At 41.9% G+C, this 26826-nt stretch overlaps 1 protein-coding gene across 1 annotated transcript in view; it reads left to right on the top strand.

Annotated features, from left to right (window-relative positions):
- MOXD1 (monooxygenase DBH like 1) overlaps window positions 1-15690 on the top strand; it is a 54358-nt gene extending 38668 nt beyond the window's left edge. Inside the window, exons 8-12 of the mRNA XM_075497347.1 lie at window positions 614-805; window positions 3586-3645; window positions 8665-8807; window positions 12342-12510; window positions 15216-15690. Of these exons, the coding sequence (XP_075353462.1) occupies window positions 614-805; window positions 3586-3645; window positions 8665-8807; window positions 12342-12510; window positions 15216-15380 (729 nt within the window). The 3' untranslated portion in view covers window positions 15381-15690. The remainder of the gene's footprint in view (window positions 1-613; window positions 806-3585; window positions 3646-8664; window positions 8808-12341; window positions 12511-15215) is intronic.
- Window positions 15691-26826: the final 11136 nt, after the last annotated feature.

Raw genomic sequence — 26826 nt, 5'->3', positions numbered from 1 at the left:
ATCCATACATCTCAGCTGGAATGGGAGTGATGTCAGGTTTGTGTCAATTTGGAAAATTTCATTTTAAAATGTTTTTGACCTGGAAAAAAGTTTCAGACGTAAACCTACAGTATTTCACTACCAGTTGACTCGAAGATGGGAAGTAGAGAATATTATACTTACAGCTTCTTAATTTAAAGTGCTTCTTTTAGCAGAGTATTGATGATAATGTCATTCATAACTGCATAGAAATTCTTTTTCACAATACACATCCACATTCAGCAGTATCGGCCAATAGCAGTAAAATAATTTGCAGGTTTTAGTATAATAATCTTGAAAGTCTTAATCTATTGAGAATTATTGGCAGTCTAGTTGATTTTCATAAAATCTGTGTGCATTAGGAGTCAAACCACGTTTTTATTTTAAAAAAAATCACAGAAAAAAAACTAGCCTTTTTTGTATATAAAACCTTAATTTCACATACAGGTTTGTTTTTGCTCCAGACTGCATTTTGCTGTAAACTGAGGGAATGTCAAATGCATTTATTAATATATTTTCACTCTGTTTGTACATTGCATTACATTACATTACATTGCATCTGGACACACTGATGGTGTTGCTTTCCCCTGGCTAGGCTCTAGGTGCCGAGAGACCTGCTGGGATTCATGTGTTTGCGGTACTTCTTCATGCTCATCTTGCTGGCAGAGCTATCAGGATGCGCCACTTCCACAATGGCAAGGAGCAGAAGCTGCTTGCTTATGATGATGAGTTTGACTTCAACTTCCAGGAGTTTCAGTACCTGAAAGAAGAAAGAACCATCTTGCCAGTATGACACTCTTAATTCTTTCCCTGAAAGTGTTTAAGAGATCATGTGCCTAACATTTACTCACATTTAGGATTAATTTTGCTACAGAATTTCTTGAATGTTTTGTTCTTTTTTCCACTTATCTCAGAGTGGCTAATGCATTAAAGTTTCAGTGTCTCAGGAGTGTCCACCCAATTCATGACAGAATTGGCTTGGCCCGTCAATTCAAGCTATTCTTTGGGTGTGCTTGGTGTCCACAATTACTTGATTTGAACTTTACTGTTATAAATGTTTGAACAAAGCAGATTATAAAATCACATGTGTGCCTGGTTGTGCCATCTTTGTGCACCCAGCCAGCTGAAGAATAGAAATGCCACTGCGTGGCTTTACGGAGCTGTTGGAACCGAGGAGCACATCCTGAGTATTTGCACACAGTGAGTATCCAGCCTTGCAAACACGTCTGCAAAACAGCCAAGCCTTCTCTTTGTTTCACATTTTTGTTTCTTGTTGGGAGCGAAACTCTGTGCTCATGTTCCACATGGGGTTTCACTGAGTAAACAAAACCCTTTGGAAGAAGAAATCATGGAATTCTATCATCTGCTGTTTTTGTGAGAATAATATATCTTTTAGAAAAATCCCAACTGCAATTATATTATAAAGCAGTAGCTATCCATAGGTATTGCATGAAGAGAGTCTATATTTTTTTGGATGAGTCATTCATTTAAAAATTATTCACTCAACCTTTGTTAGTTCCAGCCAGCATCTATTTTTGAAGCTTTGGCCTGAGAACAGAAAGTTTAATGCTGCAAAAGTTGGGTATTCCAGATCTGGCCAGCAGAGCAGCTGCAGATGTGCTTGTCCTGGTACATGTGAACAAGCCTGTTACTTCATGGAATTGGTCAGATGCAAAACATCAAACAACTGGATTTTGTTTATGGTCGGAGCCAGTAAGGGAAAGGGAACTGGAAGGCCATGGCAATGACTGAACTTCAAGTATGATCAGGAGCCTCATGGTTTAAACTTCCAGGCTTCTCTTCAAATTCCTTCCTCTCTTATGTCTCTTCTCCCACACTGGAATACTTTGATATTTGTCCTTTAAAGGCAAGAAGCTAAAATGCTAACTTTCTAATTTAATTTTTACAGCAAAACCTGGATGTTCAGGTGCAGCATTTACTCTTTGAAGTCCAACTGCTTGTACTCCACAGGGACTTCAAAGACAAACTGGTGTTACCTCCTCCAGGAAAGAAGTGTTGAAGTGTTTAGGAAAAGGGCTGGCAGAAGATGACAGGTTTGCAGAGAAAACCTGTAATATTTTTAGGAAAATCCACGCAGATTATAGAGAAAGGCCTCTTAAAATTCAAGAACAAAAGGGAGTAGACAGCAGAAAGACTAAAAGAGGTATTCGATAGTATCAGCAACTTAAAAAAGACAGCTTGAGTAGAAGCTGGAATTCTTTCTCTGAAGTGAGCGTTTTTCATGCCTTTTATTGTTTTCATCTTATGCAAAACTACCAGTACAGCTTTACATACATCATTCTGGTGTAATTTGGACCACAGTCTAATCAATTAACTAATAATATTAACAATTTTCATAGAAGTTGTTATTCTCTCCTTCTGCCAGCTCTTCCAAGGGTGTATCCTTCTTTCAGTTCGTGGAGTCCAGGTTATTTGTTTTCTTTGCGTACTAGCGCTCTCTTCTGAATTTGGAAGCAAAAGATCTAATCTCACAGAGGGAACACTTTTAGTGAATGTTATCCAGTCCGTAAGCCATGAGAGCCAGAGACCTCACTGGTGGGAACCAGCATATTCCTGCTGGGAGCAGAGAAGCTGTGCCAGTACACACTGCTTCAGAAAGCTCTGTCTCCGTTTGGCCGACACAAGGCTGACGCACCTTCTTCCAGCAGCCCGGAGTATAGTTAGCACTAGCATTGATCTGGCAATGAGACAGCCTGCAGGAAAGGAGAAACTCTCAACGTTTGAAGGGTGATCTGATTTTTTGAGGGAAGATTAATACAACAGGTGATAAGGGAAGATGATGATACAAAAAAATGAACCAAAGCAAATAAACCTCTGGCATCTTTGTGATATGAAGGTGCCCAAAAATACCAGATTTTTGATGTCTGGTTATGTTCTTCAATATTTTAATTTCCACTTGATTATCATGATGGTTTTGAGATTTGTCTTTGATTAGGTACTGGGAAAAAAGTTACTACCAAACTGTAGATCAGTTTGTCAAGACAGCAAAAAGTTAATTGTATGTACTTGAGAAGGTAAGTATTCAGCCTTTCCCATACATCTGTCAATGTAGTTAAGTCTTTGCCTGCCACTCCTCTACTCCCAGGCTTGGCAGATAAATAGTTGTTATTGTGATGTGGAAAACCTTCTTTTCCTCATTTGGCAAGTATTTCTATTGAAGTTGGCAGGATAAATTAGCCTGGGGAAAGCTATCCAAAGTAGCACTGGATGAGTTTTGGAGCAAGAGTCATGTGTATACATCGTCTACACATATAATTTTCCTGAAAATAGGATTATAACTGGGCACCTCCATTGCTATTTTAAAAAAACAGACCAGACTCTTAAGACTCCTTTTAAATCCATGGGGGATCCCTGAGGATCTGGGATGATACAAACGCTAAGTGCCAAGGCCTTAGCATACGCCAATTACCTAATCCTTTGCTCTTTCAGAAAGTTGTATCCACTGCTCTGATTTTTATTTCTTAAGTGTTTGCTGTCATCTGTGGTTACCTGAAGCTGGTGTTGATAAACTTCAGAACTGTGAACTTCCCAAATCTTGTGTTTCAGGGGGATAATTTAATCACAGAGTGTCACTACAGTACTGTGGACCGAATTCGCATGACATGGGTAAGAAAAGTTTTAATGGATCAAAATAAGTACACAGGTAATATTGCGGACTAAAATATTTTTCATAAAATGTTATTAAAAAGTGTGAACTTACTTGCTAATGCCTGTGTGCACATAATTATGTATTATCTTTCCTTTCATAGATTCTTAGGTTTTAGGACTATTAGGTTATTAGGACACCATCAGGACTATTATCATCATAGTCTGATCTCTTGCATAAGGCATTCAAATGACTAGTTTATAAAAATAAGCAAGCCAGCTCATAAAAGATCTTTAAAAATCAGACTTTGCTAGTATAAGGAGTGCTTTCTTCATAACATGTATTGACATGCAAATTCTGCATATTCTAATGAATTATTTTTACAAACTTGTTATGCATTTTTCCCCAAAGTTGTAATTGCCACTTCTTACGTATTGATTTTTACTTATGCTGTGACCAAGATGGGACCACTTGCTTTTGTGCCTAACATAGAATGCAGGCAGAATGCAGGTCCTTCGGGCTGGGAGGAGGAGGCTGGGCGCAGTGAGCCTTTGCGCGTTACCTTTCTCACGCCGTGGGTTTTCCAGCGGCAGGGACCCTCCTGGACAGCTGCTGTCCCCAGGGCGGCACAGGAGGAGCCCGCACCATACCCTCACGTCCCTGCGGCTGGGGCACTAGGAGCGGCTGTGCCACAGCCCTGGGTGCATCTTCACGGCAGCAGACAAGGCAGGGCCATGGCCAGGGAGTGAGCATCCCCTTCAGGGCTGAGGGGGTCCAGCTCAGGTTTGGCACATGGCAGTGCACGGTCTCCTAGATGCAGCTTTTTAGGTTAGCAGAGGCCAGGCACCGGCCATTGCGAGGTGACCATTTGGTTTTCACAGAATCACAGAATCGTATAGGTTGGAAAAGACCTTTAAGATCATCAAGTCCAACCGTAAACCTAACACTACCAAGACCACCACTAAACCATGTCCCTAAGCACCTCATCCAAATGTCTTTTAAATACCTCCAGGGATGGCGACTCCACCACTTCCCTGGGCAGCCTGCTCCAATGCTTGATAACCCTTTCAGTGAAGTAAAATTTCCTAATATCCAATGTAAACCTCCCCTGGCACAACTTGAGGCCATTTTCTCTTGTCCTATCACTTGTTACCTGGGAGAAGAGACCGACCCCCACCTCTCTACAGCCTCCTTTCAGGCAGTTGTAGAGAGCGATAAGGTCTCCCCTCAGCCTCCTTTTCTCCAGGCTAAACAGTCCCAGCTCCCTCAGCCGCTCCTCATCAGACTTGTGCTCCAGACCTTTCACCAGCTCCGTTGCCCTTCTCTGGACACGCTCCAGCACCTCAATGTCCCTCTTGTAGTGGGGGGCCCAAAACTGAACACAGTATTCGAGGTGCGGCCTCACCAGTGCCAAGTACAGGGGGACAGCCACTTCCCCAGTGCTGCTGGCCACGCTATTTTTGATACAAGCCAGGATGCCATTGGCTTTCTTGGCCACCTGGGCACACTGCTGGCTCATATTCAGGCGGCTGTCAACCAACACCTCCAGGTCCTTTTCCACTGGGCAGCTTTCCAGCCACTCTGGCCCAAGCCTGTAGCGTTGCATGGGGTTGTTGTGACCCAAGTGCAGGACCTTGCACTTGGCCTTGTTAAACCTCATACAATTGACCTCGGCCCATCGATCCAGCCTGTCCAGGTCCCTCTGCAGAGCCTTCCTACCCTCAAGCAGATCAACACTCCCACGCGACTTGGTGTCATCTGCAAACTTACTGAGGGTGCACTCGATCCCTTTGTCCAGATCACTGATAAAGATGTTAAACAGAACTGGCCCCAACACAGAGCCCTTGGGAACACCGCTTGTGACCGGCCGCCAACTGGAGTAAACTCCATTCACCACCACTCTTTGGGCCCGGCCATCCAGCCAGTTCTTTACCCAGCGAAGAGTACACCCGTCCAAGCCATGAGCCGCCAGTTTCTCCAGGAGAATGCTGTGGGAAATGGTGTCAAAGGCTTTACTGAAGTCTAGATAGACAACAGCCACAGCCTTTCCCTCATCCACTAGGCGGGTCACCTTGTCATAGAAGGAGATCAGGTTGGTCAAGCAGGTCCTGCCTTTCCTGAACCTATGCTGGCTGGGCTTGATCCCATGGTTATTCTCTACATGCCGTGTGATAGCACTCAGGATGATCTGCTCCATCAGCTTCCCCGGCACCGAGGTCAGGCTGACAGGCCTGTCGTTCCCCGGATCCTCCTTCCGGCCCTTCTTGAAGATGGGTGTCACATTAGCTAATCTCCAGTCAGCAGGGACCTCCCCAGTTAGCCAGGACTGCTGGTAAATGATGGAAAGGGGCTTGGTGAGCTCTTCTGCCAGCTCCTTCAGTACTCTCGGGTGGATCTCATCAGGCCCCATAGACTTGTGAGTGTCTAAGTGGTGCAGCAGGTCACTCACCATTTCCCCCTGGATTATGAGGGCTCCATTCTGGTCCCCGTCCCTATCTTCCAACTCCGGGGGCTGGGTACCCAGAGAACAATTGGCCCTGCTATTAAAGACTGAGGCAAAGAAGGCATTAAGTACCTCAGCCTTTTCCTCATCCTTGGTCACTGTGTTTCCTCCCCCATCTACTAGGGGCTGGAGATTCTCCTTAGCTCTCCTTTTGCTGCTAATGTATTTGAAGAAGTGTTTTTTGTCGTCTTTTACAGCAGCAGCCAGACTGAGCTCTAGCTCAGCTTTGGCCCTTCTAATTTTCTCCCTGCAGAGCCTCGCTACACCTTTGTAGTCCTCCTGAGTTGCCCTCCCCTTGTTCCAGAGGTCGTAGACTCTCCTCTTTTTCCTGAGTTCGAGCCAGAGCTCTCTAGTCAGCCAGGCCGGTCTTCTTCCCCGCCGGCTCGTCTTTTGGCACCTGGGGACAGCCCGCTCTTGTGCCTTTAGGACTTCCTCCTTAAAGAATGTCCATCCTTCCTGGACTCCTTTGCCCGTTAGGGCTGCCTCCCAGGGGACTCTGTTGGCCAGTCTCCTAAACAGGCCGAAGTCTGCCCTCTGGAAGTCTAAAGTGGCAGTTTTGCTGACCCCCCTCGCCGCTTCTCCACGTATCAAAAACTGTCATTTCGTGATCGCTCTGCCCAAGATGGCCTCCAACCATCACATGGCTCACAAGTCCTTCTCTGTGAACAAGAGGTCCCGCGGGGCACCTTCCCTAGTTGGCTCACTCACCAGCTGTGTCAGGAAGTTATCTGCCACACGCTCCAGGAACCTCCTGGACTGTTTCCTCTCTGCTGTATTGTATTTCCAGCAGACATCTGGCAGGTTGAAGTCCCCCACAAGAACAAGGGCTAGCGATCGTGAGGCTTCTCCCAGCTGCTTATAGAATAGTTTGTCAGTCTCCTCATCCTGGTTGGGTGGTCTGTAACAGACTCCCACCACAATATCTGCCTTGTTGGCCTTCCCCCTAATTTTTACCCATAGACACTCCTCCCTATTGTCACCATCATCGAGCTCTAAACTATCCAGACACTCCCTAACATATAGGGCTACCCCACCACCTCTCCTGCCTTGCCTATCCCTCCTGAAGAGTTTATAGCCATCCATCGCCGCACTCCAGTTGTGTGAGTCATCCCACCACGTTTCCGTGATGGCAGCCATATCATAGTTTTCCTGATGTACAATGGCTTCCAACTCCTCCTGCTTGTTGCCCGTGCTGCGTGCATTGCTGTAGAGGCACTTCAGCTGGGCTGTCGTCCGTGTCTCCTTCATAGAGGAACACCCCTTGTGTGCTTTGAGGCGTTTCACTGGCATTTCCCTCTGGGCTCCTATTGCCTCAGTATCCCCTAGCTCAACTCTGTTCGACTTCGGCTGTGCCCCAGCATACCCCGCATATCTCAGAGACACAGGCTGAGGTGAAGCAAATTCGGTTGTTGGGACATGAGCTGGACTGTGCCAGCTGGCTGCGAAACCAGAGAGTGATGCCAGACCCACTATGTTTAGGGGAGGGACGTAGCTACCAGCACCCAGCCTTCGCCAGGGGCTGATCCCGCTTCCTAGGGAGGGGCTGGATCCAGACCTCCAGGAGGTGAGACCTGAGGGGTTTCTGTTCAGCAAGGAAGACCTGTTCTTGGCATCCAGAGAGCACAGGGCTACCTCTCCCTGAATCATGGCTTGCATGTAGGTACATGCAGTAGGTATATAAAGAAAAGCAAAAGAGTGAGAACAAAGGCTTTTGAGTTTTTGTCCTATTTTCCTGTGTGGTGATCATACTAGCTCTTGGCCCTTGGTTCATGTGTTTTGTCTTCTCCATTCCTATTTCTGTGGTTCTGTGAGTTTGTGGAAGTGTTCCCACATGGGATTTAGGAATGCGCAGCTCATAATCTTGTCCACATTTACCAAGATTAATTTTAAATTAGTTGTTTGCCCCATGGCTCTCAATGGAAGACTGTTTAAGAGTCTGTTTCTTCTGCTAGCTAAAAATCTTACTGTAATTAATTATTTTATAGTTAGTGCTCATTTGTTCTTGAGTCAACATTATCTGTTAACTTAAATAACTCTTTTCTTTCTTACTCTTTATCTGCATATGTACTTACAATGAGAGTCCATATAGATACGTATTCCATCCCGGCCTCCATTTTACTAGGCGAAGCTCATTTAATTTCTTATTAAACAGACTAATTATCCTACCAGATTTTTTCTACATCTGCTCCACTTTGAAGTCCTTTTCCCGAAACATGGTAGATATAAGTACCTTGGACACAGCTGAAAATAAACCTGAACTTCTCAGATAGTAATCTTCAACATAATAGGAGTCTTATTTTATTGATAATTGTTCTTTCTGAAATTTTTTAAGCTCGGGAGCTATTGGTCGAGTTTGCAGTATATTTTGTAATTAATTATGTAACAACTTCTTGCTACTTGATAACCTAATGTGCAAGATAAACATGTTGAATTGGGCCTCCTGATACATGTTTCATTAGCATATAAATGCTAATCAGTGTTTTTATCTGTGGGATTCCAATGCTATCTTCATTAAAAGAAAAAATCCCATTTTCAGGGTGGTCTGAGCACCAGGAATGAAATGTGCCTGTCGTATCTGCTCTATTACCCAAGAATCAACCTCACCCGATGTGCAAGTATCCCAGATATAATGGAACAGCTCCAGTTCATTGGTGTTAAGGAAATCTACAGACCGGTCAGGCAAGTAAAATATTTATGAATATGTGTAGCACCTCTATTTCTGTCTGTGGGATTACAGGGTCATTTTTACATGACCTTTATTTCTTTCTGGTAGTGCAACATGTTGCAGGGTCACTCAATACGCTGTGCTGCTACTTATTTCTCTTGCCAAATTATTTTGCTTTTTTTTTTTTCCCCTAATAAAAAAGTAGTTTCTTCTGTTAAGGAAATAAGATTTCTCACAGGAAATAGTGTTTCTTTTTTCACCACAACCATCTGTAAAAAGACTATGTATCAATGTCATATCAATGTTTCAAATCTATCAGTTTATTAAAACATATCAGTGTTTCACATATATAGAGATAATTTTGAAAAAGGAGTTTGTGAGCATTGGTATCGAATTACTCTGGGTAGATTTGTTGTCAGTAATTCTGCTGAAGTTGGTGCAACCAGATCCTAGAACTGTTGCCTACGTATAGAGCTTAACGCTGTCTTAGTGACACTGACAAAAATGCACAAAAAGGGAAGAAGTTGTAAGTTAGAAAGGAAATGGAGGGATTGAGAGAATATGAAATTTTTCATAGTAAAAGATAAATGGTAGATAAGCACCATGATGGACAGAAATGAGAGAATTGGAGGCTTTGGAAGAATAACAAGTCAGAGGATGATATGCAAGGTAAGTAGAGAGAAAAACATGGAACCAGTGGTAGGAATCTAGCCAAGAGGAAGAAAAGAGCTTTTTAGATGAACTGTTGGCTGCAAGGGCTTGCAATTCTGTGCAAAGACACTGTATTCCAAGTCTTGGACTCCTACTCAGGGAAGCAGGGAAGCAGGACACTGCACATTTTTGAGATGTAAATCCATGTCAGAAAGAAAAACCCCAAGCTCATTCATCAATTTTTTCTTCCTAATAAAAATAACCCACAAGAGTCTGAATATTGGCCCGCTGCTCAGCTCAAAAGACGTAATATGATTTTGTTGTAAGATCTGCCTACTTCACTGCTCCATAAATATTAAATACCCCCTCTGTGAACGGCGAGGGGTGGGGGCTGTTACCACTTAGGCAACTCAGGTTCTATAACAACCACCATGAAGGTCCGTGCAATTCAGCTGGCATCTGGCTGCTGGGGTGAACCACAGGCTGGTGAATTTTAAACAAGGTGTTACAGTTTCTCCGGTAACTCAGCAGAAGTCTTGCTGTCGTTCATCATGAGAGTCCTCGGCAAGAACAAAATGCTTCCCAGTGTGTTGCTGGATCTGGCTTTTCTGCCCTTCAGTGTCTGTGGGGTGACCTGCACAACGATATTGCTCACTAAGAGCAAGAGTGATTTTCAGAATCTAACAAAAAAATTAAATTTTGGCGGGAGATGGGAGGAAGCCCACTATAGATAGGATAAATACGTGTGAATATATAAAAGTCAATAAATAGCATATTTCAGTTTTTAAGTGTTCCTTACAGTGCTTAAAATTAAAGCATCTCAATAGCAAATCAGCAGTGGAAGTGACTGTAAACAGTGAGAATAGTCTAAAGAGGAAACTTCCCACATGAATGAAATGCAGAAAAATAATCAAACAATAGAAAGTAGAATGCACTATTAGTGGTGAAAGGTTATTTATATTTGTATTGTTAGTTGCACTAAACTAAGGTAATAGTAAGATTTTAAAATAAAATGGATAGACTAATAGTGTGTCATCACATTTAAATTTTAAAAATTGTCTTCCCTTATACAGTTTATCTTAAGAAAAACATATAAAACTATTATTGCAAAGTAATTTGATGTACAAGCTTACTGGTCTTAGTTCTGAAATTTATATCCAAGACAGAAGAGTTTGAAGAAAGTCACAATGCAATCAATGTCTACTTCATTTTCCACACTATTTCTACTTAAAATCTCTTTTCATACAGGGAGAACACAGTTTCTAAATTAGTCCTAGCTAAAAGAGTCTTTCTGAGCTTAGAAAGAAAATATTCTAACAAATGTATGCTCTCTTGAGTGTTCATTCATGATAACTGTACTTAAAGAAAAAATGCACATTTGGCCTGGGGAAATAAAGATGTTTTGAATAGAGTAAGTATGCAGACTGTCTGCTGCAAATGGAATACTAATTAGAAGAAGAGATTATTAATGCCTCTAGTATTTATGACCTAATCCACAATTCTTGTTTCATTAAGCTCTGTCAGCCTAAGGATATGTGACCTGATACTCATCTCTCTTGTGTCAGTCTTACACTGGAATTGCTTCACTGACTCCTCTGAAGTCTCTCTTGACTTACGCATGAAGGCAAACTGGAAGCAGGATCAAGGCACTGTGGCTCACTAAAACTTTTTCCTCAGTCTGGTGGCACAGACATGGTATAAATCATGAGGAGCTGAGATGAAAGCGATTGGGCCACAATAGTGTAAAATAGGTGCTTGATTAAAACTATGACCTCCGTGCCTAAGTGTTGAGTAGGGCAGAACTTTGGCATAGGCAGCACTTTACGCAAAGAAAGTGGGAGACAGCCTACTGCAAGATAACACAGATCTGTCTAAAGTGCTTTGAAAAGATAACTCGTGCTCCAACCGAAGTATTAATTAGGTTACTTAGATAAAGGTTTAGCTACTTTCATTCTTCCACTAGCTGTATTGGACTTTCAGTTTTTAAAAACTTGACCCCTCCACCATGTTGTTTCCATTCATCCCAGTAGAGTCAAACAAGGAGAAAGCAAGAACAATGGAAAAGGATTTCTTAAGCCGTTTTTTTTTTTTTTTTTTAATTTTTCTTCGTTATTATTTTTGAGTTTTCTTTACTAAATGAAAGAAGAAATCTCATTCCTTCCCTTTGCACGTCTTTGGCTGGTGGGGAATTGGATTGGTCCTACTTGTACATGGGGAGGATTCCCACACATGGGCGCATAGTCAGATCTCTCACAGCAGCGCAGCAGGTCTCTATCCCACCCCCGGCCAAAAGTCCCCTTGCAGCCAGCATGTAGGGACATGCCAAAAGGCAATGTCCACAACACTAGTTATTCTCTTTTGATCTTTTGGCACTGCTGCCAACCAACGCATGTTAGAGCAACTCCTGTGCTAGGCTGAGTTTTGACCTATTATCTGAGTTATGACCAGAGCTTGGCAGAGCCATCTGGAAGCAGCTTCCTAATGGCAAACGTTTCTTTACAATACTGTCTGCCAAGCCTAGGAGAGGGTGTGGCGCTTCTTTTGTTGTGTTTTTTTGAGAAGTTACAACAGAAGTTATGTTTTGTATTGCCTTGTGTATTCAGTTTGTAGATCAGAGAACAGTAATGTAATTCTTTTTCTTAACTTGAAGTCCTTCATTTCTAAAAGTAACTGGCAGCAAGTCCTAAACTGCTGACAAACTTTCATAAGTCTGTTAAAATCAATGAAACTGCATCAGTTTTCAGTAGCAGAGAACTTAGCTGAGAATGTGTTAGGCATAATGCACGTTAATAGTACATTTGTTTTTCTGAGTAGATTCTCCAAAAGCTTTTCCTCATCAGTTCCAACTTGATGGTATTTATCTATTTTTTAAAATCTATTTATTTATTTTTCTTTAGGACTTGGCCTTTCATTATCAAGAGTCCTAAGCAATATAAAAACCTGTCTTTTATGGATGCAATGAACAAATTCAAATGGTCCAGATCGGAGGGTCTCTCCTATAATGAACTTGTGCTTAAACTACCAGTGAACGTGAGATGTTCAAAAACAGATAATGCAGAATGGTCGGTAAGTCTAAGTGTTGAAAAGGAGGCAACAATGCCATGAAACAAATGTGATTTACTGTGCTTCATTGCGTATGAATAAGTACCTGGTTATATGCCTTCAGACTGTTTACATGGCTATGTTGCATTTACATACAATAACAAATTATGAGAATGTTTCATCAATGCTTTCGCCTAACTCAAGTTCTGGAAGTTTTTAAAAAGAAAAGTTGGAGCTTTGATCAGCACTTGGGATCAGTAATAGGAGTATGAAGTCTTTCAGTGTGTCTGGGACTGATCAGAGCGTAACCATGTGTCCAGATTAGGTGACCAAGTTAGAAAGCTGTTTTCCCTTGGTTGCCTCCATTGTCAGGGACTTATGTTAGGGTCTTGCGATGGATAATTCAAATCAGGTTTCTTCTCTGAGTCACTCTGTAGGGGGAAGCTTATTGACTGCATAAGGAAGCCTCAAGAATCTAACTTCTTAACTCAGGCATCTAGACTACCTAAAGTTATATAAGGACTCTTGCAATATCCCTTGCTTTTTTGTTGGTCTTGTGTCTTAGAGAGGTCTACAGTATTTGGCCAAAAAAAGTACATTTGGATTGTCTGTTTCCTTTGTGCACCTTTGGAAGATTATCTTCTATATTTTTCCTTTCCCAATTCTCTTGATGAAAAAAACTCTAAGATAAAAAATAATTCCCCAGTAAGTTGTTACTTATTCTAAATGTCTGCTGGTATTTTAACAGGACTGCTGGGAAAAGCTGTCATCTTTAGTGTTGATGTGTGTTTATAAAGAACTACTAGTGCACATAGTATCATCCCTGAAGGAGATGCTGAAAAATATATATTACTCCTTGAACTCCTTTACAGAGTCCAAATTCAAGACTCCATTTTACTTTTTTGAGCTTTTCTGCTCAGAAGGGGAGATTGTCTCATTGTACTGGCTTATCTCCTACCATTATTTTAGGCCAGCCTAACAGAGCTGATACCAGATACTACCGATGAAATACTTCCTAGGAAAGGACCTTTGCTTCATTCTCCTCACCCCACAAAACAGCCCACGCTGCCTTGTAGTGGGTCACACAGTGCTTTTAGGTGGTGGAGAAATTGCCCTTCCTGCAGCAGCGTTCTCGAGACTTTCCAACATCGATCAGACTGTTCAGCCCATGGGATGTCAATGAAATACTGTGTGCTATAAATAATCAAAGAGGTTCTGTTTTTTTCTAATATTTGTCCCACTGCAGACCTTCTGTGAAAAGTAGTTATTGACAGTACATGTGACTATTCATCAGTTTTGGTTAAACTTCTTGACCTTTGCAACAGCTGGCCAGTAGCTGCTGCACAGCCGCTCTTTCACTGATTATTTGTCTGAGGACAAGATAAGATGATGAAAAGCATACAGAAATTTTATCAGGAGGAGATAGGCTTCTTTTTTTAAAAAATGGGATGCTTTCTGGAAAATGCTGTTCCCCTTTATCTTACAGGATGAAGGAGCAATACTTATGACTTAAAGAACGTAGTCAAAGAGTGAGCTCACTGGAACTGGGAGTGCTTAGTTCTTCCTTCTAATCATAGTTTCCTATTTCAAATGACTAGGGCATATTCATCAAAGCTAAGATTAGGACTCTTTCCTTTCCCTTCCCTTATTAGTGATATTACATTAAATTTGCCATCCTCATCAAAATCAAGAACAGATTTAACCTGAATGGCCAAACAATCAGTGAGTTGTTACAAGAAGGAAAAAACTTGAAACAGAGAAATTGAGTTGAAAATACCTTCCTCCTTCTGTAGGGATGGTGCCTTGATCTGTTTTACCTTTGTGTTGTGTTTGCTAAGATTAAGTCGATATTTAGATTTTTTTTTCTGCAGTGCAGGATAATTGTGATATGGAAAAAAACCTAAAGCAAGCACATGCTGTGCAGGTGGGCATTCAAACTTTCAAAAATGTTTGTGTCCAGGGGCTTGCTTTTTGCATAGTTTCTTTTCTTTAACGTGTAGGGAGTACATTTAGGAAAAGCATAGCCAAGCAGTGTACCCAAATCTCTCCAATTTCATGTCAAAGCCAGGAAAGGCAGGCAGTTATGTCTAATTCCATAAAAATTGCACTGAGTTCTAAGGGAAGAGTAAAAAATGCTCAATGAGAAATATGACACTGCTGTAGGTGGCCTTGCTTGAGCAGGGACATTGGACCAGATGACCTCCAGAGGTCCCTTCCGACCTCAACCACTCTGTGATTCTGTTAAATAAATGTGTGCACAATTAACTGCCTTGTACGTGCAAGTGTAAGCCTTGTATGTACCAATGAACCTTTCAAATATCATCCAATATCCCTATAGCACTGTAACACTATAAACTTCTATTTTTGTCTGCCAGAAAGATGAAAACAAAAACCAAACCAACCAAACAATCCCACAAAACAAAATAAGGTCATACAAATCAACCAATAAAAGCCTAACCTTGCTTTACTGGGGAGGATGCCGGTGTGTATAGCTGTTCCCAAGCTGAGAACAATGGATGTGCACACTGGCAGCTCATTTGGCGTGCAACATATTAATATTTTTACTGAGCTTGATGTCTCCACAGTAAGAGTCACAAGCCCAGTACAAAACTAACAATAGATTCTCATGCAAGAGAATTCTCATGCTCTCTAACTACTTAGAGAGCAATACACAGATTCCTAATCTTATGTGATGAAGCTCTGATCAATTTTTATTATTTTAATTGCAGATCCAAGGCATGACAGCTTTACCCCCTGAAATAGAGAGACCGTACAAGACAGAACCAGTAATATGCAGCTCATCTTCCTGTTTACATTGCAGTTTATTCCTCACCCTGTTGTTTGTTGTACATGTCACAGCCAGTATCGTAAGAAACATTGGGCCCTTTGTATAATAATTTTTATTCATTTGTGTTCTGTATGCCATGCAAGTTCTGATGTGTTTGCACTGTTGCTATTGTAGATTTATTTTTTTACGTATTAATAAACTAAATTTGCCAGTTCAAAATAAAATGTGTACTTCCTCTGAAAACTGTGGGTTTTTTGGTTTTCAATGTAAAGTATGTGTAAGACACAGTAGGTACACTGGCACGTTGCATATTGAAATCTTTTCCTGTACCATTTTGTTACACTTTGTCCTGGCTCCTTCACGTGGTGTTTTCAAAACCAACTATGTATATGGGTAAAATTAATAAACTAAAAGCAACTTAGTTAACCACATTCAACCTGGTGTGTGCTGTATTATTTTGTCTTGATTCTTGACATCTGCAGGTTATGAAATTATTTCTGTATGGACAGGTCTTGCAAACATGTATTTGGGCATGTCTGATTGACACCTGCCGTGAAGCTACAGGAAGGATTCATTCAGGGAGGACATTCCTGGGAGCAACACATTGCAAACCATCTCTCCACCTTAAGAGAAGCGAGCGCTATGGGTGTCAAAGGGATGAACCCCAAATCTCCCCATAGCGATTGCTGTATGAGCCCTTCAACTTGGCAGGGATTTCTCTCCCCCTTTTCTGTTCTTTATCTCTTCCCCAGTCCCTGGCAATTCAGTGTGTTTCTTTTGTCTGAAGGTATTTGTACAGTGAGTAAAGCTTGGCGAGGGGTAGGCACGCCTTTGCTAGATTTGGTCTGGATAGCAATAGCAATAAAGATCTATCTCACAGTCAGTCTCTGGCACGCACAGGGAACTGGAGTACGAGCCTGCCAGGAGCTATTGTTAGCACATGCCGAGCATCATGATAGTCCAAACTGTTGATTAAGAGGTTATTTTTGTGTCTCGTGTAAAATTTTTTATTTGTTTGTTTATGTATTTGGAAAACTGCAACTTTTTTACTCAGATGGTGTTGGGCAGGGAAGATTCCCAAAAGATACCTAATTTATTGTTCCCCAATGAAATTATGCAACACAGTAGAAAAGGACTTTGAACATTCAAAACCCCCCTTATTTTTGTAGTCACAGTGCAGTAACAGTAAACTATAATTTTTCCACAGTGCTGCATAAACTTTACTGGAGCATGGCTGTAAAAATAAGTTGGTTTGGATGTTGAGAGTGCTTCCCTGACCACTGCAACACCTGCACTACAACTAACCTCTGTAGACTTAGTTACACACGGACTCTGTTACTCACATTTTATGTCAGTGAGCACTCTGTGCGGTGTGGTGAGTCCAGAGCAGATCAAGAACCTGACTGAGCTGACAAACTGGTTTTCTGAACATTTTTGTTCATTGGCTGTTAATGACTGATACCTGTCTGTGCAGTTGCACCTCTTAACGAGAACAGGCTGTTCTGATGCAAAGAAATATCACATAAGAAGAAAAATAAGAAGAGGATTTGGGACCTGTCTTCTCTGTATTTGAGAAGTGAGAAGGAAGGTACCACAAAGCTGGTAAAACTGCCTCCTTTGTGGGCAGCCAAAATGACAATGTGTGTGATAATCGACACAGAAGAGGGGCACTGAAGCAGCTAATGCCTCAAGTAGAGACAAGAGAGTTAATCAAGTATAGATTATTTTTCTAGGAGCTATAACAATCTCATTACAAAATTTATGCATAAAGGGACTTGAACATGAGCCATGAAGACAGAGGTTCACAGGGCCTACTAGATGTTCCTGATGCTGTAGCCTGCACTTGGGGTAAGAGCAACTCCCACCAAATCCTGGGAAATTTCTTCATCGCTACTGGGCAGCTGCTTGCTGGGCAGTGGTATGTTCTGCCGTCCTTCCCACTGGTGCTAGAAAAGGTAAGGAAAAAGTGTACGCCAAATAGCATATGGACTTTTTGGGGTTAAATGCCTGAAGTTTCAATAAAGATGTGTAACTCTTCCGGTGTCTTCTTCCTGGCAGCAGCAGAACTATGCTTTTCTGTTTCGTGTTCCTGAATAGAACAGGTTGAAAAATGAAAAACAAATAACGGTCATGGTGAATTGTAGGCAGAAAAATCTTCCAAGTGATTATTTGTACAGATCTGTTCTGAACGTGAAAAGCTAGGGAAAATCCCCCAGCTAAGATACCACAGAGTCCAGGGTGCATCTTATTGTAAAAGCAGTCAGCGGGAGCCCTGGCCTTTCTTATGCTTAAACCCATCCCTGAAGTGGGCATGTTTGAACAGCTTTTTGTCAGGGAATGAGGGGAAAAAATAATAGGGAATGAAATGAGAAAAGAGCATTTGTGTTGGACAGGGGAGCCCTTTCACATGCAATGCGGTCTCTCATTTGCTAATAGACGTGGGCTGCTGGCATCGGTCCTATGTTGACTTGGTTTGCAACAGAGAAAGCAGATCTAAGGTTATTTTCCATTCACTTGGCTGTTCTCTGATTTGATGCAGTTTCTTATCTACGGGGATTTCCTTTGCATAGGCACCCGTCCTAAGAACATGTGAACAGATGGGTGTTTGTTGTTGCCATCCAGTAGGCCACAAGATGATGTAAAGCAAAGCCGGCTCAAAAAGGATGTCTGTGAGAGATAATTGCCAGTATATCAGGAAGACCTGCCATATACACTAAAAGTTTATTTTTGTTTAACCTGCAACTGTTTTATAACTTCTGGAGGAATGGAAAGGGAAATTTTGCTTCACAGGTAAATAAAAAGAGAGACTGGGATACTTCCAACTAAAAGGATCCAAAACAATGAGCACATTACATTATGAAAGAAATGTAAAACAAGAAAATAAATCATAAAATCATAGAATCATAGAATAGTTTGTGTTGGAAGGGACCTTTAAAGGTCATCTAGTCCAACCCCCACTGCGATGAGCAGGGACATCTTCAACTAGATCAGGTTGCTCAGAGCCCCGTCCAACCTGACCTTGAATGTTTCCAGGGATGGGGCACCTACCACCTCTCCACGCAACTTGTTCCAGTGTTTCACCACCCTCATTGTAAAAAAATTCTTCCTTCTATCTAGTCTAAATCTACCCTCTTTTAGTTTAAAACCATTACCGATTGTCACCCCACTATCACAACAGGCCCTGCTAAAAAGTTTGTCCCCACCTTTCTTATAAGCCCCCTTTAAGTACTGAAAGGTTGCTATAAGGTCTCCCTGGAGCCTTCTCTTCTCCAGGCTGAACAACCCCAACTCTCTCAGCCTTTCCTCATAGGAGAGGTGCTCCAGCCCTCTGATCACTTTTGTGGACCTCCATTGGACCCACTCCAACAGGTCCGTGTCCTTCTTGTGCTGAGGGCTCCAGAGCTGGACGCAGTACTCCAGGTGTGGTCTCACCAGAGCGGAGTAGAGGGGCAGAATCACCTCCCTCGACCTGCTGGCCACGCTTCTTTTGGTGCAGCCTAGGGTACAGTTGACCTTCTGGGCTGCAAGCGCACATTGCCGGCTCATGTCCAGCTTTTCACCCACCAGTACCTCCAAGTCCTTCTCTGCAGGGCTGCTCTCAATCTCCTCATCCCCCAGCCTGTATTGATACCAGGGTTTGCCCAGACCCAGGTGCAGGACCTTGCAGTTGGCCTTGTTGAACCTCATGAGGTTCATAGGAGCCCACTTCTCGAGCTTGTCCAGGTCCCTCTGGATGGCATCCCGTCCCTCAGGCCTGTCAACCACACCACTCAGCTTGGTGTCAATAAAAGGTGAAAGTCTGAAATTGTCAAAAATTCAAAGCAAGGACAAAGGTGAGAAATACCACAAGCTAACTCCATGCCACTGAAGAAAAAACAGGTGGGGCAAACAGATACCTAGTCACACTGCACAAGAAAAACCTCTCAGGCACAGATTTCTGTGGTTTTCTTTCAATATTGTGTTATGCTAAAGCATGTACACTTGTGTTGTATAGTTACACAAAGCTGTCATAATAGTCATAGTAAAAGTGTATACAGTAAATACTGTTTTCAGGCAAACTATGGTAGAGGAGCGGATATTGAGTATACACTGGAAGATCAATGAGTTAGAGATGATGAGCACAAAATGGCTAAATGTAATACTTCCTTTTAACGATTTTGCTATTCAGAGCTTTTCTGTGTGAAGAAATGTGTTAAGAGTTTCTAGTGAGAAGCTAAATATGTAACTATTTTAGTGAGATCAGGAGTTGCATTCTGGAATAGCAGCTGAAAATCCCATTCTCCTTAAATCAGATTCCCCACACAATGGTCCAGCTGCCTGTCACCAGTAGACTATCTATAGATATACTATTGATACTATTTAATCCCTTTTGGTTTTGTTATTTATTCATTACAAAGCCTCCATTTAATGAGCGTAGGGTTTTCCTCAAATAGTCACATTATCTGAATCAACAACCATTTGGGATTTTGCCTGTTTGTTGTGAAACTGAGAATGGACCATTGGAGTTTACATAGCTCTTCGATTTGCCCCTACAGGGGAGGGTGTCATTCTCTGTTCGCGTATCCCATCCATGAGGCCCATGGTACAACCCCGTGTCAGCCCGTCTGTGCCTGCATCGCAGGGACATCTAGGCTGGGTGCAAGTGTGGACCGACGCAAGGGCGAGAAGCAGAGCTGCAGCCAGTGGGAGTGCAACTGTGCTGGGCTTAAGCCCTTTCACTGGGAAGGTCTGGCTTGATAACCGGACTGGCTGGTTAAAAAGAGGGACTGTATGGCCATATTATCCCAGATGCTGAAGAGGCACAAATTTAATAAATAAAACCTAGCAGAAACACTGGCCTCATTCTCCTCTTTCCTCCATTCATGAACAAAGTGACTATTTTTAGACCAATTATTACTTCTGGAATGTTTAAGAATTTCCACTCCTTCCGTTTTCTGCCTCTTATGTCTGATTTTTGGTACATCCCTGTCTTGCTTGAGAGAGAGAGATGGCAAACTTATCCCAAACCTTTTAGGAGAGGGGAAAGCTGGGAGAAGAAAATGACAGCTGTGACACAACAAGCTCTTCTGGGCTGCTTCCTCCATCCCCACGGAGGTTTCCCTAGGCCATGGGTACCCCCGGGAGCATCGGCTCCCCCAGACACCAGGGTCCTGCAGGCACACCATGCCTGGCACAGGCTGAACAAAGCGGTGGGGGCAGCCATGAAGTTTCCCTTCTTCAGCCCCTGCAAAGTGCTTGCGGTGCAGGTGCCCACCCCCGGCTGCCAAAACCTGAAGCCTGGTGCTTAGTGCACTCACCTAGGATAAAGGTATGAACATAATTTATGTTTGCACATCAAAACTAGTAAAGTAGCATATTTTCCCAGATTGAATTTTTAGTTTTGTGGTAATGCTACTTTGCAGGAAAACTGTAAGATATCAGGCGAACATAAGATGATCTAAGGTGTCTAAACATGTGACTTACAGTCTGCTTCTGAGAGCTGACCATTTTAGGATGAGTTATTGCATCCTGCTCAAAAGAAGACATGCTAAAATTCAGTACAATCTCTTCCAAACCACTAAACAAGAATCACATCTATCACCACTTGAACGATCCCACATAATCAGATGTGGCTTTTCCTATTACCCACTTGGTTTGCATTGTATCCACAGACCTCAGTGTTGAAAAGCATTTTCAACAGGTACAGTTACACTGCAAATGTTTTACAGGTACAAATGTGTTTCTCTGCTAAATTTGTGATTGTTTCTCCTACTCATCCTGCTCTTCTTCAAGGTAAGATAATATGAGTATTACCTATATGAGGTAATGCTCATGGAGGACCATTTTCTTCCATATAGTGTGTAAGTGCCAACATTAAATGCTGCAAAATGATTTTTAAATGCTGTAATTAACATAATTGTTCTAAATCTACTTTGCCCTGGTTTACGTAGTTGCAGAAGGCAGAGGAGAATAGTAACTCCTGCTTCCAGCACCTGTGCTAAATCTGACTACCTTCAAGACAACCTGTAAAAACTTTCAAGGCTACATGTACCGCAGCTGTAAAAATATGCAGAGAACAGGAAGCCTTTCCCAGACAACTGCAGTGAGTGAACCATTGACCCCAGCAACACCTCTTGGCTCCATGTCCTGCCTTTCCAGTCTTTGTAGCACTGGTGGTGACCTGTCATTTATGACTTCAGCCGTGACTTCTGCGCTGGCTGTGCGTGGGGAAGGTTAGAGGCTCTGCTGCTCTTTGCCCCTTGGCCGTGGTGAGGAGGGCTGGAACTGGCTGTGGCCACCAGCTTTTTCATGGCTGCCTGCAAATTGCCTTGGGTCTCAATGAAACCGGTAAGGAGTAGGTGAAATATGTTTCCTTGTTTTTAAAATACACTCGCAAAATTAGGTAAAGCTGTATGTTAATATGTGATGGGAACTCTGAACTGAAGAAACCAAGTTGGATTGTATATCTACTATATGGATCTTAAATATGCATGGCTGCTGTATGGAAAGGTATAAAGAAAGAGGGACTTTTTAACAGCGCAAAGGAGGATAGTTGCTCTGATATACAAGGAAAATGTTCAGTACTCTGTGAATACCTGCCTTAGAAGCAAAATCTTCGTTATAACATATAACCATAATGCACAGTTAGGAAGGCTGATGAACAGTGTAGAGGTGGCTAATTAAATACTTGTTGGAGTGTCCTTTTAAAATTACTGAAGTGTAAACTGTATTGTTAAGATTTTTAAGAAGGTCTTTTGAATTAAATATCCACCTGTTCAGTTAAATGCAAACAAACCTTAAAAGTGTAAATAAATGACTTCAGAAAAAGGAAGGGTGATATGCTGGGAGTGTGTAAGTGATAATGGTACAGGCTCAGATGGTAGCAACTGCCTTATCACCACTTGCTCAGAATAAAATCATTGTGCGATTCTTTGCTTGCTCCCTTGAGTGGAAGAGTCCAGGCTGGACAGAGCATGGCTTGTGTTAGCTAGGAGAGGCAAAAGCTTTCATCTCACAGGCTTATTAGGATTAAATTATTTCTGTTTAATTTTGAGTTAAATTCTTTCTATTATGTTTTTAACTATTAAGATCATGTCCAGATCATACTGCAGGAATCAACTTTTATTATGTCATAGGCGGCATATAGATAACTACCTAACTAGATATATATTGCAGCAGTTCTTAGCTTGCAGAGCATGCTTTTTGGGGAGGATTGACTGGTTATCTTGAAATATCACAACCTTTTAATCATTGAAAAGATACAGAACATGCAGTGGAACATATTTTTCATTCAACTTATACTTTTTCCTTGTATTTTAAGCCTCAGATGCTAAAAGCATATGTGGGTTCTTTGGGGTTTTTTTGTTTGTTTTGTTTTGTACTTACTGTACTCCTCTAGCTGCTCTTTGTAGCAGAGGAGGACGGTGCAGAACATGGGTTCTTCTGGAGGCATGACCCTCCCCTGACAGTATTTCATGTGAAGGAACACTTTGCACGAGATCATACTAACAAAATATTTACTTTAAGCTAATGTCTTTTTACACTTGCTACTCTGTATGCCACAGACTCATGTAACAGCGAATCTGGGGGATCACATCTGATCTAGGACAACATTTTGAAATTTCACTGCCAATGGCAACTAACACTCTGGTGTTGAGGTGACCTCTGAGAGACAGAAAACTCTTATTCTAAAACACAAACAGATTGTATAAATACTCCTGGAGACTCAGATAGTTACTGGCAAAGTAAATTGCCTTTTGTGAGGCTGTTCCCTCCTTTCCTACGTATGCCTCCCATGGGTTACATATACATCACCTTGTAAATATTTCCAGCTTCTTCCATCCTATCGAGCAAGAAACCAGCTGGGAGCTGAATGTCATTCTCTTGCTAATTAACCACCAGGCAGCCTCATTACAGGTGGTTTACAATTCCCTTACGAAAGAGTGGCAAAGCAAAAAAAATTACTCTGTCTTTTAGTTTTATAGGCCCGAGCAACCATTTCCTCAGCACATTGTCATTATTTAGTCATGATTTAGCTTCCTTGTTTGCAGTGATTTTTAAGAAAGGTAACGGTATGTTTTCACTGGAAATTTCTAATCTCTTGAAAGGAAACCTGGCAAAATGCAAGCTGCTGACTCCTTCCTCTGCTCTAACCTAGGGACCAGGAATAAAAAGTTCTTACAGCTTGACACAATACTGTGAAGAGTCTTGCTTTATGAAGGAGCAAAAATAATGTGACAATCTCAAATGCCTTTCAGGTTTATTTAAGCATAGATTATCATTGCAAGAGAAAATAACATTAAAACTACCTACTTCATCAAGACAAATAGCATTTCTGTGGGTCTCCTGTTGGTTTTACTGAGAATTTTTGTTCTCGGGTCTAAAAGAGCATGTTGTGCAGTATATTTTTCTTTTTCACTGGTTGTCTTAAGATTGTATGACTGGCTTGTCATCAGAGAATGTCTTAAGATATTTAAGGGGATAGGGTTTGAAAACTTCTTCATAACCTCTGCAAAACCTTGCAAGGCATTTCTGGGGAATACAGCAAACTTCTATAAATATCTATGTCTTTTAGACATCAAGTTACAAGACTGCAATATGCTGTGAAAGCCATAAAAGCTGCTCAAGTGTTGGCCATTATTTGTGGCATCGTGTAATAAATCTGGGAGAAGCTATTCCCAGATTGTGCCTCTCTGGGGCAACCGTAATTGAAATACTGAACCTGGACCCATTTTTAAACTTAACAGGTTGGATTCACTGCTGATGTAAGGTGACACAAATCCATTATAGAGCTATATGAGTCTACCTCATCTTTCAACAGCAGAGGAATTGGCCCTTCAAGGCTGGCAAGATGTGGAAAAGCAGGTCAGAAAGTTGAGAAAGGCCCCACAGGAACCAGACAGCAGGAAAAAAAGTAAAGATAAATATGTCCAGCTGAATGTACCTCCAGAGGTTAGTGCTTTTTAGCTAGGGTGGGGAAGAACTGTAGCTGTAGGGAGAAGAGATCCCTATATATGAAATCTGTGGGTATTTTTGAAAGGCATGATGGAAAGAACAACTGGCTTCATACCTAATGCCTTGAACCAAGCTTAGGAGTCCCGGGTTCAGTAGCCTACCCATGCCGTCACCAGAAGTATGTCTGCAGTTAAATGAATGCACACTCCAATCCACTCCAAACAGGGCGATGGTGGATAAATCCATGAAAATGTGCATGTGGGAGCTGGATACCACAGAGCTAGAGGACTGCCAGAAATGTACAGGCAGTATATTGGTGCAGAAGAAGAGAAGGAATTATTAAAGGGATTTTTGGGACAATTAGGCAAACTAAAATTACGGAAGGCTGGAAAAGGCAATTAGCCAAGACTTCCTGATTATGAAATCTGTCCAATTGCTTGTTCATCTCCTATTTGAAGTCCTGGGGCTTTATTGTCTGGGAAAGGTAATCTTAGATTTGACAAAAAAAGTCCACTTCACAGAACATTCCTGTAATGGCAGAAGATAGTCTGGTAACCAGATAAGAACTTTCCCTTGTAAATAGAAAGATAAAACATGCCCTTTCCAAGCATCTCTTTTTTCCTGTAGGTATAGTTTTGCATGCATCATGTTCGTAACCAAAACTGTGTTAAAGAACTAATATCTGGTTGCCAAAATTGATAGTCAGAAATGGTTCTTTTCTGTTTGTTTGTTTGTTTGGGTTTTTTTTAAATATGAGTTCACAGAGTGTGTCTCTATATATTTGTTTTTAAAAAGTGTTTGTATGACATTGGAACAGGTTAGAAATTTTGGAAATTAAAAGTTGAGGAAAAGATTTCATATCGGAAAAATATACGTATTAAATTTGCTAGTCAGCCTCAACCCCAGTATGGACAGTCAAATAGATCCGTCTATACAGTGTTCTCTTCAAAGTTTAATTTTCACTGAAAACTCTGTTTTCAAATTCTCCACTAACAGGAAAAGTAGAGCTGTTCCCTTAAAATTGCTGGTCTGGGGGTTATCTTCATTTATTTGGGTTTAGTTCCCAGCTGGTTTACTACTATAATTTCCTTTCTCCGGCTTCCCTCCCTTTATTCTTATTCCACAGCCCTAGCTAGAATTTTCCTATTCCTCCGCTACCTCATCACCTGTAACACAAGATCCTTGTTGACCTTGGTTTTACTACCAAGGTTTTATTTTTTCTTTTGTCTCCTAAGAAGAAAAGCCATTTACTTTACTCTGGCTGGCATAAAGAAATTGTTATTTTTACTTGTTCAGCCCTGATGACTACCAGAACGAGGGTCCTGCTCCTGCCTGCAGAGCTGGGTAACAGCAGAGGAGGAATTTTAAAGGGCTGAATTCTGGACTTGGTAGCAAGTAATTGCCACCTTCCCCATGCTAAGCTGTGGATCTGCACCCCTATGCCCACACGCTAGCCTTTAAGCAATGTGCGGCTGAGATACCCAGGCAGGAAAAATGGACTTGCCAAGCACACAGCGAGATGTAGGGCTTGTACAAGACAAGCTGTTCACATCTTTTCTTGGTCCTGTAACAGTTCGTATTTAGTACACCACTTCATTTGCAGAGGACAGAGGACTCTTTCCTATGAGCAGTCAAGTACTTCTTTTTTCTCCTTTCATGTTTTCCTCTTCGATTTTGCATTAAAACTTGAAAAAAAGGAGAACCAGACTGAAAAAATAACTGCTTATTGAACAGCACTCTCTGCTGCCTCCTGAGAGGTTTGCATGTGGTATCTGCTCTAAGCTTTTCAAGGCTAAAATCGACCCTTCACAGGATGGGAGAAATGCCCTCTTCTGACAAGGAGCTAGAGGATGGTGTTAAACAGTCTTGGATGCCAGTCCTAACGCCTGCCGTGTGCCCTCCTAGGCAAGGGACAGAGCTCAGGAGTAACGAAGGAAAGGAAGGTGGGGAGCTCAGTGTACACGCATGCATTAAAACCCATCCTCAGTCCCCGCCTGGATAATCTCCTACTGATGTAGCATCCTGTGCAGATGTAGGAGGGGAGGAGCTGACATCAGGCAACGCCAGCGATGGGCTCTGTCAGAGCACTTGAGAAAATACCTTTACAACAGCAAAAAAAAAAAACCCAACCCAAATATCTGCCCCCTTCGAATAAAAATCTTTTTACTAAGGTCTTGTCCAGGGACAAAAGCTGAGGCATTTTATGTGTAAGCTATTACATCTTCTGTCATTTATACCAGTATAAAAATATTTGTGGTGGCTGGCCTACCCCCAGAAGGAAAAGGAAAGAAATGGTGCAAAAAGGAGCCAAAAAGATGCACTTACGCCAAGTTATACTGGTAAAGCAGTGTTATTTTTTAAAGTGTTTAACCCTCCTCAGAGCTAAGCAAAACTGCTATGCAGACAACACCTCATCACTAAAAAAGCACCATTTAAGCTCCTTGTTTAGGCTTAATAACGTAAACAGCAGTAGCTGAAAGTGTTGGACAGCCCCAAAATGAAAGGAAATTGAAAAAAGCAGAACAAACAAACCAGAACTATGGAACAGAGATTTAAAGTTAAGGCCCTGCCACCTTGTGGTACCAAGGGAGAATAACTCCAGCGCTGCGGCAGCCGGC

Source organism: Mycteria americana, chromosome 3, assembly GCF_035582795.1.
Source record: "Mycteria americana isolate JAX WOST 10 ecotype Jacksonville Zoo and Gardens chromosome 3, USCA_MyAme_1.0, whole genome shotgun sequence".
Lineage (NCBI taxonomy): Eukaryota > Metazoa > Chordata > Aves > Ciconiiformes > Ciconiidae > Mycteria > Mycteria americana.
This window is presented reverse-complemented; position numbering and strand designations above follow the sequence as displayed.